Source organism: Polypterus senegalus, chromosome 4 (assembly GCF_016835505.1).
Source record: "Polypterus senegalus isolate Bchr_013 chromosome 4, ASM1683550v1, whole genome shotgun sequence".
Lineage (NCBI taxonomy): Eukaryota > Metazoa > Chordata > Cladistia > Polypteriformes > Polypteridae > Polypterus > Polypterus senegalus.
The window spans coordinates 244,409,940-244,430,788 of NC_053157.1; the positions used below are offsets into that span (position 1 = coordinate 244,409,940).

At 39.7% G+C, this 20,849-nt stretch overlaps 2 protein-coding genes across 3 annotated transcripts in view; both read left to right on the forward strand.

The window, feature by feature from the left end:
- LOC120528357 (zinc finger protein 184-like) overlaps nt 1-20,849 on the forward strand; it is a 700,371-nt gene that overhangs the window by 450,111 nt on the left and 229,411 nt on the right. The gene's annotated exons all lie outside the window — the stretch shown is intronic.
- On the forward strand, nt 2,191-19,948 carry LOC120528978 (oocyte zinc finger protein XlCOF26-like). Its single transcript, XM_039753044.1, has 4 exons — nt 2,191-2,259; nt 4,077-4,266; nt 6,481-7,131; nt 19,929-19,948. Exons 1-4 carry the CDS (start codon nt 2,191-2,193, stop codon nt 19,946-19,948), a joined length of 930 nt encoding a protein of 309 aa, XP_039608978.1.

The window sequence follows — 20,849 nt, forward strand, 5'->3', positions numbered from 1 at the left end:
GGTTTTAGTGATGAAAAAGAAATCCAGATTATTTGAGATAATAAAGTCTTGCAGAATAAAAGTTTTATTAGACACTGATCTCACGTTCAAGAGAGCAGCCTTGATAGAAGTAGAAGAGCTCGCTGCGGGATGAGCACAGGTGAGCGTGTGAAGATTAGCAGCGTTAACTCCCCGAGAGCACACCGAGGAAGAGTGATGCCGCCTTGAAATAGAGAAATTAAATCTGGTATCCAGCGCCCATGGACCAGGGTTGGAGTCCTGTGCAGGAGAAGATGGGTCATAGACGACTCGCAGGCATCGGGAATCCAAGCTCTGGGACTTGATTCGGCGTTGTTTAACAGCAATACCGGCTCTTCTTCCAAAACAGCGGCGGGTGCGTTAGCGTCTCCGAGAGGCATTCAGGTCACTGAGACAGGTGAACACCAGCATGAAGGTGAAGAAGTCAGCAGATGAATTAAACAAAGGTGGAGGTTCACATAGTATCCCATCAGCAGATGGAAATTGAGAGGAAAGAAAGCAAGAAAATATGTTAAGTAAAGAATTACGATCATAGGACAATGGCCGCTGAGATAAACTAATAAAATAAAACGAAGTTAAAACAAAGATTAGCGAGACGAGCAGACGGCCAGCCACATCAGTCGTATTAATGATATGTCCCATTAGTTTGCTAACTGGAAATTTCCAGCTATAACGTCCACGTTTTAAGTGTATAGTAAGAAGGTAACAGTGTCTCTTAACATTACTGTTCTCATTAGGTATCTTTGAAACACGGGACTAATAATATGCCTTTTTACTTTCATTATAATGTGACACTTGAGGAAAAAATAAAACAGTCAGCGGCCTTTTGAAACAATAATTTTTTTTGGCAAGGTGCTTAGAAATTAGTTACGTTAATTTGAAATGGTTAGATATCATACGTCTGAGACTGAAAGACATTTCTACTTGTCCCAAATAACATCGATTGCTGTCAGTCAGACGGGCCTTCGCTTCAGTGATGGCACAATAAGCGGGCCGGTCATCCTTTCAGTGGGCGTGTCCTGGTTTTGTGGGTGTATCGTCATGGTGTGGGCATCCCGTGAAAGACTTTGTGGGTGTGTCACGGTGTTGTGGGCGGTCCATGAATGAAGTACTAGATATCTACTGCGTACAGCAGTTACTCTCTATTTTCTTTTAAGACCCTCGTGCTCAGACTTCTTCACGGCCAGAAGATCAAGCAAAGGTGCAGACGGTAAGACAAAGTCGAACGTGGGGATCGCGTGCGGGTGGGAATGCTAGTAATGAGGAAGACCACGATATGCTAAACGGCTTTAAATTTGAGGAGGTGCCTGACGCCGCGTGGTTCGCTTTTAAGTGTTAGGGAGTGAGTTCTGAAATCGCACCTTCACGAGTTTACTGTGGATGACGGGGGTCACGCATTTTTTAACTGGTGCTACGTTAATTTATTTTCCGGTCAGTGTCCCGTGAAATGTAATACAACATCTGACTTGGAGGAGGTGCTTTAAGTCGGGATTGCTTCTGCTCTCTTCGCGCTCGTGCACTTTTCCACTCCGAACTGTGCTGTCCGCCGGGCACGCGCTTGTTCAGCCGCTCGCTCCCGCACGGCCCCGTCGTTGATTTCTGATTTTTCTCGAGCTTTTCGTGTTTTTCGCGTGTTTTCTGCAGTGCACAACTTGCACAGCCACTTGTGCCGGCCTTGAGCCGACTGTTTACTCGCCTATCACAGTGTTGAGAACGTTGTGCTCTTGGCTATCTGTGCTATTTGCCACGAGTCTTTTCGATGAACAGCCTCCATATGTTTTTCAAAGACACGGGCCAATGAGTTTGACGAAGACTGCACTCAGTTTCTGGCAGCGCACCTCCATGTTTACAGTCTAGTATATAAAGCAGAGTCGATGTATGTATGTATGTTTGTTTGTCCGCCATACACATCTGCACCGGCTTCCGATCGCCACCAAACTGGGGATGGGGCCCCTTTGTGACCAGGAGGAGGTCATGGGGTATGTTTGTTTGGGGAAAAAAATGTTCATGGTGAAGCGCAGGGCACCTTTTCACCGACACAACGTTCGGCATATTTCCCCGTACTTATCATCGACAAGATGGTTGCAACAGACATTCACAGTGGCACCATCTAGCTGCACGTTTGGTCCCTGTGTGTCGCACTTTACCCGTGTTTCTTTAAATTGCCAAAAGATGGCGCAAGTGTCCAAGTATGAGAAGGCCAACTGCTTTAATCGGGTGAAGGGGAACTGCGGTATGGATGTAAAATGTGAACGACCCAGTGCACGTGACCAGCTGACACACCCGCGTTTACGTGGGTCACACTCGCATACACACTATAGTGCTGTATTTCATTTGCAAAACTCCTTTATATTGCACCACGTTTGAACAGACACTCACCTTAGAAAGACAGCATCCTTCCTCCACACGCGCCAGTGGTTGTATGTCATTTCTCAACAATAATAAGGAGATTTAAGATCACAACATTTGAAAACTGTGCTGGATTATGAAGTTGACTGGCTATTTCTACCTAACGTTGCACAGTAATGGTTCTCATATCATTTTAAAGCTCTTTTCTAGCTCTCTAGTTTATAGAATAGAAATAAAGAACAAAAAAAAAAATGAAAAAATTGCCATCTTATGTGTGATCATAATGTTAAAATTTGAATAGATAAAACCCCATTTTAAAATTGGTCAATTGTTTACTAAAGCTAACTTACAATGGCATAAAAATCTCCAGATAATTTGTTTTTGTTAAAATCTGTGATGATGAGGTTCTGAAGTGTGATGATTTGACGTGTTATTACCCATCAGGAGTATCTGGGCTCCAAATTAATGATATAATCCACCATAGAAACTGCACTCGCCCTTTTAACTCTGTAAAATCTGAATATCCTCATAGATACAATCCTTTTTCTCCTTTAAACACAACATCAAGCTTTTCTATCAGAATAGTCACACATTCACCTTTGTTCAGGTCTTCTGCTCAAATTGACATCTCAATGCTGTCCCTGTAAGCGACAGTCCAACCCCAAGTGTGTGTTTTTTATTTCTAGCTCAGTAACCCGTGTCCATATTAAATCTTCATTTCTCCAGCTCTCGTATGCCTTTCTCTTGTCAAATGCAGGCAGGGTTCTATAATTAACAGCCATCCTCTCCTACGAATGTTAAACTTAAATAACAACACAACACCTTTGATGTTAGCCTCACACTTTTTATTCTTCTCTCCCATAAAACACACTCGTCACAAGTAACCTCCTACAAACCCACTCTCGTCAAACTCCGAATGTCCTCCTCTCTGTCAGGATGCAGTCCCGTAATTCCACAAATAGGAGTTCACATATATAAGATATAGAATATAACAACTTAACACAATGAAGCTCCCGATGTGCAGTTCCAGTCCAGCGAGGATATCCAACAAAGCCCTAAATATGACGTCTTTATTAGACCTGCCATTGCTGTGTCCAAACATGATGGTGCCGTGTAGATAAAGTGTTGTCATATCTACATGGTGGGACTGAAATGTATGCAAATCCCCTTTAATGAAGGTCTGCAGTGCACTTTGATCACATCTGAATTGTTTGATTTGTAATTTTAAACTGTGGGGCAGAGGAGGAAATCAAGAGAAATGTGTCTTTGACCCAAACCTCATGGAGGGCACTGTGACCCTGAAGTATGTTCATTATTTTTATTGACTTTATAAAGTTAATTCTCCCACTTTTATTTTCACAGGACTTTCCTATTTCACTTGGCCATACACTGAGGTGTCTAACGGACTCCAACTCAGGGCTGTCCATGTGAGAAGTGAATCTGAGAAGAGAACGACAGACATTTTAAAGAGAGAGAAGAATTTCCCACTGAGCATGGCCTCTGCCAAAGAAGATGGTGTGGATGAAAGAATGATGGACATTAAAGAAGAGGACTGTGAGCGGCTCACACCAGAGGATGTGCATGTGAAGCTGGAGGATCACGAAGAAAGAATTTCAGTTTTTAAAGAGGAGGAAGAGTGCAAGGGGGTGACTACTGCCATTAAAGCTGAGGATTTTAATGATTTCTCTGTTGGTCTTGAACTTCAAAAGCATGAAGCTGAGGATATATTCAAGCAAGATGCCTGTGAAGAATCTCCATCCGGTTTACAACCCTGGTCCAATAATATGGGACGACTGGCTATGCAGGAGAATTCTGTAGAGCTGAAATCAGAGTCTGAAGTGAAAATCACTGAGGGAAATGGGAGAGAAGGAGAGGAGTCACCTGGGAGCATTGGAATAAGTGAGTAATGTGATTAAATATAAAAGAAAGAGAGAATTTATAAATTCTAATGGTGGGTGCTTTGATGTTACTAGAAGATTGAAATGAGAGTGGAAAACACAGTTAATTAAACTTGAATAAAGACCACCTGCTCGGGTGCATGTTAACAAACAATAGGTTACCTAATAAATTAGAAAACGTGGGTGAATAAGAAAAAATCTAAAGTGTTGAGCGCATGACTTGAACATCATGAAGCTTTGACTGAAGCTGTGACATATGTTAGGCCAACAGTGTATTACGTTCAATGGGAACAGCAAAAGTTATATTTTGTTAAAGACATGTATATTTCTTAAATTGTGCGGCTGTTAAAGTAGAAATGTCCACAAAAAGAAATCAATAAGTAAGAATAAAATCCTCAGCCCTGTGCACTAAATAAGAGTGAATTTGCTCAAATCAGTGCACAACTAATATGTGCCTCATCTTTCTAATGGTAATCTCGTGCACTTTGACGTTAATAGTGACAAGAGCTACCTGTACGAGCCATGATGACATTCAGGGGGGTCTCAGGGTCTTCTTTCAGCATCTTGTGTTCTGCTCTCAGCCTGAACGTAGTGGGGCAGCATGGCCTGGACAAGTTGGCAGTGGTGTGAAATCTTCACTTGGAGATGATCTTGAGCCCTTCCGTCTCCAACTGTCACATCGGGTCAATTTGGAGTCGCCACTCCACTTCACCTGCATGTTTTTGGGGATGAGGGGAATAACCAGAACAACCAGAAACACAAGTGTAGGCAGGATTTGACCCCAGGACACTTGAACAATAAAGCAGTTGTGCTAAACACTGTCCCCCTAATGCAAGCAGATATATTTGAATGTTTATTTTTGTGGCAGATTAGGTTCTAGAGAATGTAAATATCATCACATACATTAAAATTAAGAAGAGACATCCCAAATTCAGACACATTATTTTGTAGGGTGGCCCTGATCAGAGTCTTTAGACCTGATATTGATTTTCCATTCCATTAGGATCTGCTGATATCAATAATGCTTTTTTTTTCATAATAATAAATGTATTTTTAGCCATGCATAAACTTCACATTCTCTAATAAAGTGCTACGGTTTACAGCATACACAAAGAACATTTACCCATAATGCATACATAATGGAACAAAAACAAGCTGAACAAAACAAAAGGCATGTCTTAATCACACTCCACATTTCTAATCGAATAAAATGTTCAATTAGATATTTGTAGCCGTCTACTCCGACAAGAAGAAAATGTGACAGTCTTGGTAAACACTTCAGGTTCATTTCTAAGAATATAAGCTTCTCTGCATGTTCTGATGACAGTCTGGTCCTCCTGTCGTCCACAACGTGTGCTGCCATACTGAACAGACCCTTAAGGTCCCCACTCAAATAAGGAGGGCACAGGTGGGACGACAACTTCTATTGGTCCTCCAGAAGGAGGCCGAGTGAGAGTAGGCGACTGAGCTAGACTAAGCTTGCTGGTCTCCTCAGACATTGAACAGCTCATTCTTCACACCAGTCCCTTTTGTGTTGACTTCTCAGATGCTGAATTAGGTTTGTATTGTTGAAAGTGTTAGCAGAGAATCCTCCATCACTGACTTCATTTTACACAAATATTACAAACCGCTAATTTGTTATGTTTTGTAGGAAGGCAATTAAACTCTTAGACTGGCGAGGACATGTTTCTGTATTTTGGTAATGATTTAATTTTGTCTTGCATGCTTTTATCATTCAAGATCAGATGTTAAGATCAGCTAATTTGCTGAACATCGGTCAAGTCATTTGGAGTGAAAATTGGCTGATTGTGATTTGTGATCGATTGATCAGATCAGGCCTGTCATTCACATATGAGAGTATGGAGGAGAAATTGAAAAGACAGCAGCAGAACATGTGAAGACCACACATGGAGTGGCCAGACCATAAATGGCACCTCATTGTGATGGAGGAAATCCAACCAGTGTGCCTCCACTTTACTTTTACTGTTTCATTTATTTTAAAAGGCGGGTAGTACTTAGAAATTTGGACATCAAACTCTGAAGTTGCAGGTTCAAATTCACCTATTGACACCATGTGACAACGAGCAAGTCACGTGACCTGCCTGTGCTCCGGTTAACACAATAGAAATGTAACCAGTTGTGTCTCAAATGTTGTGAGTCACCTTGGATAAAGGTGTCATGGGGAACAATAGTTAAATTGTTTGTGTTATTTCAGATTTACAGAAGAATGGCAGCTTCTCTCCACCTTCATTTGGTCAGCACTCCCTTCAATACAAACAGAAATGTATGAAGAAATCAGCAAGAGCATTAGAGAACCTGACAGCAGCCTTTTTGCAGTGCAGTTCTTTCCCTGCTACTGGAGTAACACAGACAGAAGCCATCAAAACTGATCGACAGCAAGTGGAGAAAGAAATCCAAATTCACTCTGGAAAAAAATGTTGTTTGGAATGTGGTAAACAATTCACACACAAAAGTGATCTTAATGAGCATATGAAGATTCACACTGGTGTAAAAACATATTGTTGTTCTGAATGTGGTAAGCATCTCTCAACAATAAGCCATCTTCAGAGGCATAGAAAAATCCACACAGGAGAAAAACCTTATTGTTGTCCAGAATGTGGCAAACAATTTTCTGACAAACGCAGTTTTCAAAAGCACACACAAATTCATAAGGAAGAGAAAAAGCAGTATGTCTGTTCTGAATGTGGCAAAGGTTATACAAGCCAGAGCAGTCTTGATATACACACCAAAATCCATACTGGAAAAAAATGTTTGGAATGTGGCAAACATTTCACACAAAAAAGTGATCTTAATAAGCATATGAAGATTCACACTGGAGAAAAAACATATTGTTGTGATGAATGTGGTAAGTTGTTCTCAACGAAAAGTCAACTTCAGACGCACAGAAGAATCCACACAGGTGAAAAACCTCATTGCTGTCCAGAATGTGGTAAATCGTTCTTACATGTAAGCCATCTTCAGACACACAGAAGAATCCACACAGGAGAAAAACCTCATTGCTGTTCGGAATGTGGTAAGTCGTTCTCACATCTATGCAATCTTCAGACGCACAGAAGAATCCACACAGGTGAAAAACCTCATTGTTGTCCAGAATGTGGTAAGTCGTTCTCAAGGAGAAGCCATCTTCAGAGGCACAGCAGAATCAACGGTTGGTGTTTTCGAGTAAACACACAAACTCACACTGAAGAGAAAATGCAATAGGTCTGTTCTGACACACAGACACACCAAAACACACACTGAAGAAAAATATATTTACTGTTCTAAAAGGAGGAAATGAGTCATAGACTTAAGAATACTTCAGTCCCACATCTGAAATGTGCGAGAAACCTTATTGTTGTCCTGAATGTGATAAGCAGTTCTCACAAGAAAGCATCTTACAGAGTCACATCAGACTTCACACTGGACAGAATCCTCACCTTGGAATGTGGCAAACAATTCTTATGCCTCAATTCTCTGTATAAGCATAGGAAGTTATATTGGAGAGAAGCCTTACAGTTGTGCTGATTGTGATTCTGATAATAATATAATTCATTCCGGTAAGCAATAACACTGTTCTGGCTGTTGCAAGCTTTTCTCAGACCGCACGACTCCTAAAAATCACATGAGAATTCACTCTGGAGAGAAACATTATTGCTGTCCAGAGTGTCAAAGCGCACTTAGGTGCCACAGAATGATCCACACTGGACAGAAGCAGTACACCTTTTTTGAATGTGGTTAAGGGTACTCTTCCAAAAAAAGTTTTCTGAGACACACACAAAGTCATTTTGGAGGAAAGCCTTTCCCAGAAATGACAAATGATCTTTACATTGGCTCCTCAATGAAAACAATTGAATAAAAATCTACTGAATGCTTTAAAGGACTCCAGTTGAAAGTAGTTAATAAGTGTATAAGAATAGTGGAGAAAACAAAGAAAGTGTGAAACAGATTTTAGGTGTGTGGTCACCTCAGTGCCACATATAAATGCACACTGGAATGAACACATTACAATACAACACATATTTCTCAAACAACAAGAATCTGCTTCAACAACTTATAGGTTCAAGAAAAAAATCTCATTGTTGTCCTAAATGTGGTTTATCGCTTTTCAGGCAGCGGTGTCCTTCATTTTCCTCAATGACTGGCTTTCTTGTGGTAAGCCTTAGCTGCTCTGAATGTTGAAAGTGGTCCTCCTGTATCAGCCGTCATCATCAATGCGTAAGATTTCATGAAGGACTCAGAAACTGTACTGCCAGGGCATCAGCCATACAGGGACTGATCATCTCTGCACCAGTGCGGTGACATAAGATGTTTAACAAAACAAACACCAAACAACAGAATGAGGTAGCAACAGTACTGTGTGGTGATAACAACTTCAACCACAGAACACAACTGAAAAAGTTCAATGTAATAATAAAAAATGGAGAAGTGAAATCAAATCCACAGTGCAGTGCCAACTACCAGGAGGTGCAACTGACAACAAGGTAAATATTTTTGTTTCAGAGCTTTGGAGATGGGGACTTACCTGAGGAGCAATGAACTTGTACTGTCTCTGGGATGTCATCTGATGGCTGACGCCTGGGCTGAGTGCAGACAGCCGTTCTTAACCCTGATAATGAAGAAGTCATTTAGTGATGTCAGCTGACAGTCAATGCAGTCCAATCAGATACTGGGGAGGGGGACAGTCGAGGAGGACAGGAAATTAAAAAGAGAGCCGTCACATGACAGACCAATGTAGAGGGGCTTTATAAGAATTTTACACTAATTTAGGTTATCATTTATAAAACATAAGAGTCTTTACAAACCAAACACATTTATTGGCTGTGTGTCAAGGGTGAGTCCAAAAATTGGGAAGTTAAGAAGATCTAAATACAAATAAAATGAAACATTCAGGGTTTAAAGAGAAATGTTTAAGACCATTTCATTGATATTCTCAAATGTGTGAGTATAGCTTGTCTCTTACAAGAACTTATCTAAAAAGGGTACATTGGCCTCGAAATGCAAGAAGGTAGAAAAATATAAAAAGTGGAAACTACAAAATTGGGAGGTGACATTGATGACATACGCTCAGTGGCAGAGGTGATGTGGACAAAATCAGAATAGATGGCACAGAAAAGGCAGGTATCAACTGAAAATAAAAGAAGAAAGCTGATTGGTGGGAAGAATTGTCATTCACTCCTGAGTGGACTGTTGAGGACAGCCGTGGCATGCAGGCTTCAAAGTTCATGTGTTTCAAATCTGTGACCATGCACTGAATAAGTGTGTTATTTATCAGTTAGCATGTTCTGAAACTGTAATGTCATCACAAAGATCACACAAAGAGTTAATGTGACATTTGTGATCAGTCACTTTTCTTGATTTTTAAGACACCATTCATCAGCCCTGTATAGAGTGCCACTTCCAGATCAGCAACCCCTCTGCACCCCGTAGCACATTTGGAGTTTGGGACTGGAGCACAAAGTGGATGGCACTCTGAGAAGGACAGACTTGTAAGACGTGAACAAAGCCAGCTGCCCTCCCTGGTCTGTCTTCATTCAGAAGGACTCACCTGAATGGTGGGATTGTTCTGCGGCGCTCATGTTATCCGACATTTCATCAGCTTGCTTTCTGCGTTTCATCAGATAAACAGCAGAGTTAATCCAAGATGAGCCAGGCCTGTTACAATGTGAACCTTCTTGACATTTTGTTTTACTTTATATATTTTTTCTGCTTCTTTACTTTGAATTGTTGGAGGCCTTGTACATTAGAGATTATTAATACTTGAGTATTTGATGTTAGTAATGAATTGATAATTAATAAACTGTTTTTATTGCTAAATTGTAAGTGTGGCATGTTGCCATTTTGTATCTTTATCCTTATTGACTGTGTTGCTAGGACGTGCTGCACTATTGCCTCCCTAGAATTAAGTGGCACATCACCGATGCTCGGCCACACACTCTTCATCACACATGAAGCAGAACCCAAGATTGCGGATCCAACTGTTAATCAGCTTCTGTGTGTGAGTATAAATTCACGCCTATTCTCACTTTGACCGCGTTAATGGCTCAGTGTTTAGATTTTGGAGACGTACGTCATCTGATTATCGGCTCGTGACAAATCTCACTTTGTCTGTGTTAAAAGTTTTGAGTTTAGATATTTGTGGCGTTACACCTTTAGATTATTGTGCGGTTTTGAGTCAATGACCACAGGCTGAGGATTCAACCCTCCAAGAACTTCAGTGCGGATACTCATAGGATTGTTGATCAATGCAGAGAAATAACATTTTTAGTTTATTTGCAGTTTTAACTTTGAGATTTAAGGCATATCTTCTAGTCGGATGACTGCTGCTGATTTTCATTATGACGCTGTTAAGCACTTTTGTTTTTGTCAATGCCTTCTCTTATTCTTTTGCTATTGAGTCTTGCTGCAGTTTCTCGTGTAGAAGGAAATTTTTTTTATTAGCATAAGAGAATAGCAAATTAACATATAAAGCCATAAAAAGTAATTAAAAGCTTCTAAAACATTAGATTAAGCATAAATTAGAATATAAAAGCAAATATGATAGGTCTAGCAAATATTTAACTAAAAATCAGTTATATTGCATTATTTTATAGGCTTACATTAAAATTTCCAAAGTAAAGAAAAGAATAGCTAATAGATGCAGCGAAACTAGTTTTGGACAGGATAAGAGTTTGAGGACACCTGTGATTCAAGGCTAGGAAGAGATAACATACAGAAGAGGCCTCTGTATTCAGCTGGATTAATGAATCAGCAGAAAGGCAACAAAAGGCCTTTACTGCAAGCAAGGTCACACTGTAATGCATGAAGAGAAAATCTTAGCAAATTCAGGCTTTAGCAAACATATTAGAAGAATATATTAGCAATTAACTTTAGTGTAGAAATTAAGACAAATCAAGCATGGCAAGCAATGATCAAATGAAAGCACATACTATACTTCTTTTTAATTAAACTTAAGCTTCAGGTCACTATAGTAAAAAGTTTGGAAAGCCTAAGAGAGGAAAACCCATATATGGATTAGAAGCCTTGGCCAGTTAGAAAAAATGGGAACAGAATAGAAAGATAACACATTCCACTAGGAGACCATGTCTAAGGAGGTAATAAGGGTTCCCATGGAAACTCAAGATTTGGTCGGATGGGAGTAAAAGGGAGGCAGCGGAGGTAAGCAAACCAGCTCGTTAGAGCAAAGTTAGAAAAGATAGGAAATTACATCAGGAAAGACCAAAGATGGAAAGAGGAAGTCTTCCACCCAGTCTTAGACCAATCAGAATAAACCAAGAGGAACAATGGACAGTTGAACCAGGTGCAGAATGAGCTAATTGAATGAGCCAAAATGATAAGAAATTGTTATGAAAACTTCAGTGGCTGTAATGATCGTCGCTCAGCTCAATTTGGCCGTATTGGGTTGAGTCCTTGTTATTTTTTGTTGATTTATTGCAATAAATTCTTAAAACTCTGTCTGTCTATCTCAACTCCTAATAGTCTTAATTTTTAGGTAAAAAGCCTTCTGATGATGAATTTTTTGCCACGACACTCGATGTGCAAACATCTGATTAGCCACATTTCCTCTTGCCAGATGACAGTTGCAGCTGAAACTCTAAAAGCAGGTGGATATTATTCATTCTTCCATCCAGCAGATCATCTCTGGATATTAGTGGCTGACAGAACAACACCATCCATTCAACATAAGGAGCCGCAAAGCCGAAAGAGTGAGCTGAGGAAGACAACGTCAGACCAAAGACCTGAAGAAGGAGCACATCAGAAAGTCAATGGTACACTCCACTACCAACAAGGGTATTCTCTTGACACTTGAGCACAAACACAACTCCACACAGCAATGGACATCATCCTTAAAGGTTTGGCATCATTGAAGTGGCATGAGTGTGCCAAGACAAATGTGAACTCTTAACAACAACAACATTTATTTATATAGCACATTTTCATACAAAAACGTAGCTCAAAGTGCTTTACATAATGAAGAAAAATAAAAGGCAAAATAAGAGATGAGACTAAAAAGAGAGTCGTCACATAACAGACCAATGTAGAGACAAAAACAACATTTATTTATATAGCACATTTTCATACAAAAAATAATGTAGCTCAAAGTGCTTTACAAAATGAAGAATAGAAAAATAGAAGACACAATAAAAAATAAAAATAAGTCAACATTAATTAACATAGAATAAGTAAGGTCTAATGGCCAGGGTGGACAGAAAAAACAAACAAACAAACAAAAAAAAAAACTCCAGACGGTTGGAGAAAAAAAAAATAAAATCTGCAGGGATTCCAGACCACGAGACCACCCAGTCCCCTCTGGGCATTCTACCTAACATAAATGAAACAGTCCTCTTTGTATTTAGGGTTCTCATGGAAGGACTTGATGATGATGGTCATGTAGACTTCTGGCTTTCAGTCCATCAATGTTGGAGCATCATGATGCTTTGAGTAGGTGGTGGCGCAGGCCGCCACCACAAAGAAACCGGAAAAAGAAACAGAAGAGAGAGTCGGTGTCAGTACGGATTTTAGAACCACTATGAACAGTTATTATGATGAATTGAACATACAGAGTATCAGGATTAAGATAAAGTGAAGTTATGAGAAGGCCATGTTAAAGTAATGTTTTCTCAGCAGTGTTTTAAAGTGCTCTACTGTATTAGCCTGGCAAATTCCTAGTGGCAGGCTATTCCAGATTTTAGGTGCATAGCAGCAGAAGGCCGCCTCACCACTTCTTTTAAGTTTAGCTTTTGGAATTCTAAGGAGACACTCATTTGAGGATCTAAGGTTACGATTTGGAATATAAGGTGTCAGACATTCCAATATATAAGACGGAGCAAAATTATTTAAGGCTTTGTAAACCATAAGCAGAATTTTAAAGTCAATCCTGAATGACACAGGCAACCAGTGTAGTGACATTAAAACTGGAGAAATGTGCTCAGATTTTCTTTTCCTACTTAGGATTCTAGCAGCTGCATTCTGCACTTGTTGCAAATGATTTATGTCTTTTTTGGGTGGTCCTGAGAGGAGTGCGTTACAGTAATCTAGTCGACTGAAAACAAAAGCGTGAACTAATTTCTCAGCATCTTTCAATGATATAAGAGGTCTAACTTTTGCTATGTTTCTTAAGTGAAAAAATGCTGTCCTAGTGGTCTGATGAATATGCGATTTAAAATTCAGACTACAGTCAACCGTTACCCCTAAGTTTTTTACTTCCGTCTTAACTTTTAATCCTAATGCATCAAGTTTATTTCTGATAAACTAATTGTATCCATTATTGCCAATTACTAAAATTTCAGTTTTCTCTTTCTTTCAGAGAGGCTTTATAAGACTTTTACACTAATTTAGGTTATCATTTATAAATGGTAAGAGTCTTTACAAACCATAATGAATACAAAACACAATGAAAATGAAATGAAGGGATCTCTGCTGCCCCAGCTTTTAATTTGATAAATTAACCTAAAAATATAACGGATGTTCCTTTGCTCCATATCAGCATATCCTGGTGTGGTGTGTGAAGGACGCTCTATGCTCTGAATGTGTTGGTTCAGGTTTCAGTTTGAGTTCAGCACCTTCTTCATATCGATACCCAAGACAACGTTTCTTCATATGGAGACTACAAGCTGGAGGCCACAGGAGCTCAATAAACTCCAACAGCAGGATGGACGATTAGAAAGCTCTGCTTTGAGAGAGTGTCAGCCACACAAAGCTTCGGCTTCATTTACTTGATAGAAGCTCCAAAAAGCAGAAGTGGCCCCTTCTGTACCCCCTCCACTGAAGGTCAAATTTGACGCCCTCACTACTCGGTGTTGGTTCACTCTGCTGGGACTTTCTGTAATTTGTAAGTTTATGTTTCATTTTTTGGCCACACTCTTTTTACATTTTATTTCATTGATGTTCTCAAATGTGTGAGTATAGCTGGACTCTTACAAGGACTTATCTAAAAAGGGTACATTGGTCATGAAATGCAAGAAGGCAGAAAAATATGAAAAGTGTAAACCACAAAATGAAGAGGTGACATTGATAAAATACACTCAGTGGCAGAGGTGACATGGACAAAATCAGAACAGACAACACAGAAAGGCAGGTATCAAATGAAAACAAAAGAAGAAACCTGATTGGTGGGAAGAACTGTCAGTCACTCCTGAGTGGACTGTTGAGGACAGCCGTGGCATTGAGACTTCAAAGTTCATGTATTTTTGATTTCAAATCTGTGACCATGCACTGAATTAGTCTGTTATTTATCGGTTAGCATGTTCTGAAACTGTAATGTCACCACAAAGATCAGCATTTTATTAATACATGAATTACATTCCAATAGGTGGTGCACTGCATATGATAACGCTGAGGTCCACGCTGATCACTTATATTTCGTCCCAGCTTATTAAATGCCACATTCCTTTGACATTTCTATACTTTGTCTTTATTTCTTGAGTGACTGAAGTAAATGTTAGGGCAATAGATGTTGGAAGTTGCTGCATTCTTTCCCAGGGTATTATCAACGCTGAAAGGTTTCACTTGAATAATAATAATATTTTTTTATTGTGCTTTTCTCACAACTCAAAGCTCTTTTACACAGTGAGTGAGGAGCAACTTCAACCACGACTAATGTGCAGCATCCACCTGATGATGTGATGGCAGACATTTTTGTGCCAGTATGCTCACCACACATGAGCTATTAGATGGTGAAGTGTTGAGAGAAACAGTTTGCTAATGAGAGGGAGGGGACGATTAGGAGGACACAATGACAAGGCCTTGGAGAGCAATTTAAACAAGACATCTTCATGGAGGATACACAGGGATCTTTAATAACCACAGAAAGTCAGGACTTCAGTTTTACACCTCATCTGAAGGACAGCGCCATTTATACAGCACAGTGTCCTCATCACTGTACAGGGGCATTGGGATCCACATTCAGACCACCGGGTAAGCCCCCTATTGGCCTCACCAACACCTCTTCAGCACCAGCAGACACCAAAGTTTTTCCTAGATGGTCTCCAATCCAAGTACTGGCCAGGCCTGAATATGTTTAGTTTGAGGTAATGAATGCAAGGAGGAATGGCAGAGGATCCCCAAATCCAGGTGTGAAAAACTTGTTGCATCTTTCCCAAGAAGACTCATGGCTGTATTAGCTCAAAAGGGTGCTTCTACTAAATACTGAAGCAAAGGGTCTGAATACTTAGGACCATGTGATATTTCAGTTTTTCTTTTTTAATAAATCTTCAACAATTTCAAAAATTATTTTTTTGTCTGTCAATATGGGGTGCTGTGTGTACATTAATGAGGGAAAAAATAATTTAAATGATTTTAGCAAATGGCTGCAATATAACAAAGAGTGAAAAATTGAAGGGGGTCTGAATACTTTCTGTACCCACTGTAGATGACCTGATCTGAAGTGCATGTGGTGTGTCTGCTGGCTACAGAAGAGCAAGGGTGGCAGAATTAAGACCCCCTTAGTTGGGAACTGGCATAAAACCAAATTTTATATGAGCCTTCATGTGTCTCAGAGACATCTGTATATTTGTTATTGCTGGTGACAGCGAATCCCTGTGTGGAGCACTGAGAAGTGACAGGCTGGAGGGGTCACTCTTATGTACTTAAGTGGAATGAGTCTGAGATGGGCTATTACAGCGGGACTGGGATCAGGGCATCACTTATACCCAATTGTGTGTCTAGGATCTGTGTGTTAATCGTAGGGTGCAGGAGTAGACGAGCCTGTTCAACAGACTTAATTACGTCTCACAAATCCTGAGATAAAATGACTTGAATAACCAAGAAAATTTAAAAACCTGTGAAGGAGCCGAGAGCGGCGAGCGCCTGCTGTGTGTTACGTGTCTGTCTGTCTGCTGTGTGTTATTTGTTTGTTTGTCTGTCTGTCTGTGTTACGTGTATGTCTGTCTGCCTTGTGTCCTGTCTCTTATCAATTTTTAAGAAGTTTTCATTTTTCTATAATCCTTGTGTTTATTGATGAATCCTATGATTCTATTTCTTAGACTGAGTGGTCTTCAGTTACCTTAAGAGAGTCTAACAGGTGGGGTCTTTACTGAATAATCTGATAAATTACTGGCATGGAGAAAGAAATAAACAAATATTCTTTATTTGAGTGGATTAACATCAGTCAGTTGATTCTTCTCACCAACAACATTCACACAACTCTGATAAGCTGGAGACGAGAACTTATTATGGGATGGACAATTTGACTAATAAAGAGAACTAACATCGCCTCTGATGTGGACTTCAGTATGTAATATGTGACGATGCCAGCCCCTCCAGACTCCCTCTTCCCACATAGGAGTCTGTTGAACCAACACCATCGATAGTTATGACCGAGATGAGCGGACAAATCCCATTGAAGTCTGGGGATGGTGGAAGTGATCGAGTGCTTTTATTGAAAAAACAGTCAGAAATAAAACCAAAAGTATCCACATGTGCAGTGTTCTCAAAAAAATAAATAAATACACAAATAAATCGTTAAAACCAGTGTAAGGTGGGTATAAAATCCATAAGAAATAAATCCATTAAAACAGAGGTTACAAATGCTGGGTCTCTCATCACTCAATCCCAGCCCACCTCATTCTGTCTCCCCGGCTCACCCATCACTCGTCAGACTCTGCAGCACGAACTCTTTTCTGCCGACCCCCGTCTTGGCCGCCTCCACACTGCACAGCCAGACGGTCCGAGGTTGGCACACTGTTTGTGTGTACAGACCACGCGGAGCAGTTTTCCACAAGCGAACTCTGTCTGCTTTATTCTAACTGTGCATTAAGCCGGAGTTACTTCACGCGACGCATGCTGCAGAGGACGCTCCTGGTACACAAGCGTTGTAGTGTTCATACTTGCGCGCCTACTTTACATAAATCTGGAGGAATCCACCAGGTGGCAGTGCGAGATATTATCACGGTGAGAACATGTTCGTGTTCTCTGTGTTGTGAATTGCCTAGAAAACCTATTAAATTCTGATGACACCTTACCGCAATATCTCTGAAAAGGATGTTTATTGATTAAATCCATCAATCCAGGGATGTGTCCATTCCAGGAAGCATTGGGCACGAGTGAGAAACAGTCCCTTGACGAGGCCTCAGCTCATCTCAAGGTGAATACAAGCACACACATACACTAGCGTCATTTTAGCGGTACCAAATCCCCAAATCTGCATATCTTTGGAAGGAAACCGGAGCACAGTGTGGAATACAAGCAGGAAATACCAGCAATGTAACTCCCTGCAAGACAGCAGTGCTATCGCTCCATCACCGTGACACCCCTATGTGTGTAATTATTCCCCCATGTGTAATTAACAGTATTCATTATTTAAACGAAATTATATGTAAAATGTAACATACACACTTTAATGCATTTCATCATGAAAGTGATATCAAGTATAAATCTAAAGATTCTAACTGTGCAGAGAGTTGGGATATCATACATTTAATTTGTTCTGTGTGGCGATCTATTGCTGCTTTCCGCTGCTGAAGCAAAATGCCGACATACAGATGCATTCGTGGTGCTTTTATATTCAAGCGTCGCATATTCCCGATTGTAATGACACGATACATTTTAAAAGTCTCACATACCATCTTTTGTGCCGTCTATTTTTTATTGTTTTACTTTACCTGCTTGTCAGGTCCAAGAAGCTCGTAGCGATTAAAAACTGGGATGACGTTTATGACGGTCTGCTTTATTGATAAAGTAAACTACGAGGTTAAAGTGGACATTTCGAGATTAAAGACGAAATTTCCACTTTAATCACAAAATACACGTTTTCACCGTGTCCTTTATTTTTTTCTCAGTGGCTCAAATATAACTCTATACATTATGTTGCTGCTGTTAAGTTGCAAAAATTAAAAAATAAAGAAGACATATATAAATGACACGATACATTTTAAAAGTCTCACATACCATCTTTTGTGCTGTCTATTTTTTTTTTTCAGTCTACTTTAAGGCATTGTACAGACATGGAAAAAAAATCACTTAAGGTGACACAGACCATGATATAGCCCACCTAATAGCCACAATAGTCCCATTGTTTAGCATCTGAATGCTTTGTTTCAAGATTAACTTATTTACTGACTTGTTACCTTTTACTGGTTCTTATTTCTAACAGATAAGAGAATATGTCGTTGCCATCTGCCATGTAGGTCGGAGGGTCACTACCATTGTCCGCATGAAGACAATACTTAGAAGAAACTGTATGAAGTGTCATCTAAAAATATGCTCCAAATCTGCATCTGAGCCTTCCCACTGCCTACTTTTTCCAGCACAAGAATCTTCCCACAACCTACCTGTTCCGGCACAAGAACCTTCCCATACCATACCGCTACCAGTACTAGATACCCAACCTAATGAGCTGGGTCCAGAAAACAGTTCTAAAAGAAGAAATACAACAAAGTGCCCTCATCTCTCATTAGATTTTCTCAAAAAGAATTTGGACACACACATCTTAAGAAAACATACAGACATATCCCAGGATGTAACACTCATGTCTCATCTTTCCAGCATTTGTGTTGATGTATCGAATGGAGTGTCAGTAGTTCAACTAACTGGCCATGGTTTTTCTGTTCCTGTCCATGTACAAAGGAAGACAACAGGCAACATTCATCATGTTAAATGTGAACTGGAGGAATGCTGCCAATTCCACCTTTTGGCTCAGAGAAGTGGATTGCCTTTTAGTCAGTGTGAACATCTCCGCTCACTTGATTATTGCCATGACACTGCTTTTGAAGATATCTTAAATCCCATTGTTCTAGATGAAATGGTGGCCCTTAAATTTTTTGGGAATGAAAAGAAAGCAGTTTGCCTAAAACGGCAAAAAGCAGCACAGGCAGCTTGTGTCCCATTTTCTGTTTTGGTGGAATTTGGTGGGTCCAATAAGCAGATTACGCTATCCATACATGAGTCTACAATACATTATTATAGCCGTCTCGGTAGATTCATGGTCTACTGTAATTCGACTGATGGCACTTGGCACTGTCCCTGTGCAAAGGCTCGCACATCCTGTACTCACAAAAACACTGGTAAATGGCACTTGTTTCAAATTAATAGAGACTTGTTCAAGACTAGACCATCTAAATCAGCAGGTGCACAAACAATGCAAGGGGGTATTTATGTGCCCAACATTGATTTGCAAAGAAGTGTGCAATATGTCTTTGATGAAAAAAAAATATACCAGCTTTCCTCCTGGATGCAATAAGCAAACCCAAGTCATTACTTGAGTATCCTACACAGTTGTGTCCTTTGGAAACAACATGTATATTTTGTTCTGAACAAACTGTACTTGAAATGCCTCTGTTGGTCACAAAAAAGGCCAAAATTGCAACAATGGCAGGTGTAATGCATGGTAAGTTGAATATTCACTTAAATGTGTGGCCTTGCATGTTTCTCCCAACACACAGACAATACTGGAAAAACACTTTTTGTTTTCCTTTTGTTTTTTAGATGTTTGGGTCTACACAAGAAGATGCCAAGTATGTCATGTGCTTTACAGGCACCAGGAATGGCAGGACGGACTACACAATTTTGATAATCACTTGTTTCTAAGTCTTGAACTTTGTCTGTACCTTAGACAAGGGTTGCAGGTTTGTATGAATGTGCATAAGACAGAGCTTGATTGATTAATTTCATTTAGTTTGAATTTTATAATCTAAATTTTTCTGTTCAACCTGCTTCTTTTTCCTTCAGAATCATATTTCAACTTATAGGGCCATCAACACTTTGGAAGGCCTCAGGGGAGTCCAATACCCAAACAATTTGCATTTTGAAGCATTAACAGATAATGACTACAGTTATTCATGTGTAAACTGTGGATACCATCCTCCAGTTGTTATCATGGACCTTCATAAAAAAGTTGTTTTCGGCTTAGCAGGTAAAAAACATTTAAATTACGTCTCTTCATTAATGCTACATTTTATACCAGGAAAAAAAATCTTCCCTTATTTCCCTTTACAACAAAGTGAGTGACCTCAAAGAGCCATCTGGCGAATTCAAAGGCGAAGTGGACATTGAACAGTTCTGGCGATCTGTTTGTCTTGAGATGGTTGCATGTGGATTTTTTCCAAGTAATTACCCACTTAAATTTGATAACTGGTTCCTAAAATGTTTTATTATATCATCTAATTTGTTATTTTAGGTTTAAAATGAAATTTAACTAAGTCGTGTTTCCCTTCAGGTCGTGCGCAGAACCCTTTTCAGTGGAACCCACCTATGAGAACTGGGCTCCATGGATTGGTGAACATACAAGGAAAGCCCAAATAGTACTCAATACTGAATATGAGAAAGTAACAAGTTCAAAGAGTGCTCCAGAAGAAGCACAGATCATTAATTTATCCGAAGATCATCTTGTGGATGAGTTAATGAAGCAGAAGGTAGATAGATTTAAGTATTTGTTACAACAACAACAACATTTATTTATATAGCACATTTTCATACAAACAGTAGCTCAAAGTGCTTTACATATTAAAGAATAGAAAAATGAAAGACACAATTATAAAACAAAATAAATCAACATTAATTAACATCGAATAAGAGTAAGGTTCAATGGCCAGGGGGGACAGAAAAAACAAAAAAAACTCCAGACGGCTGGAGAAACTAGTTAAGATGAAG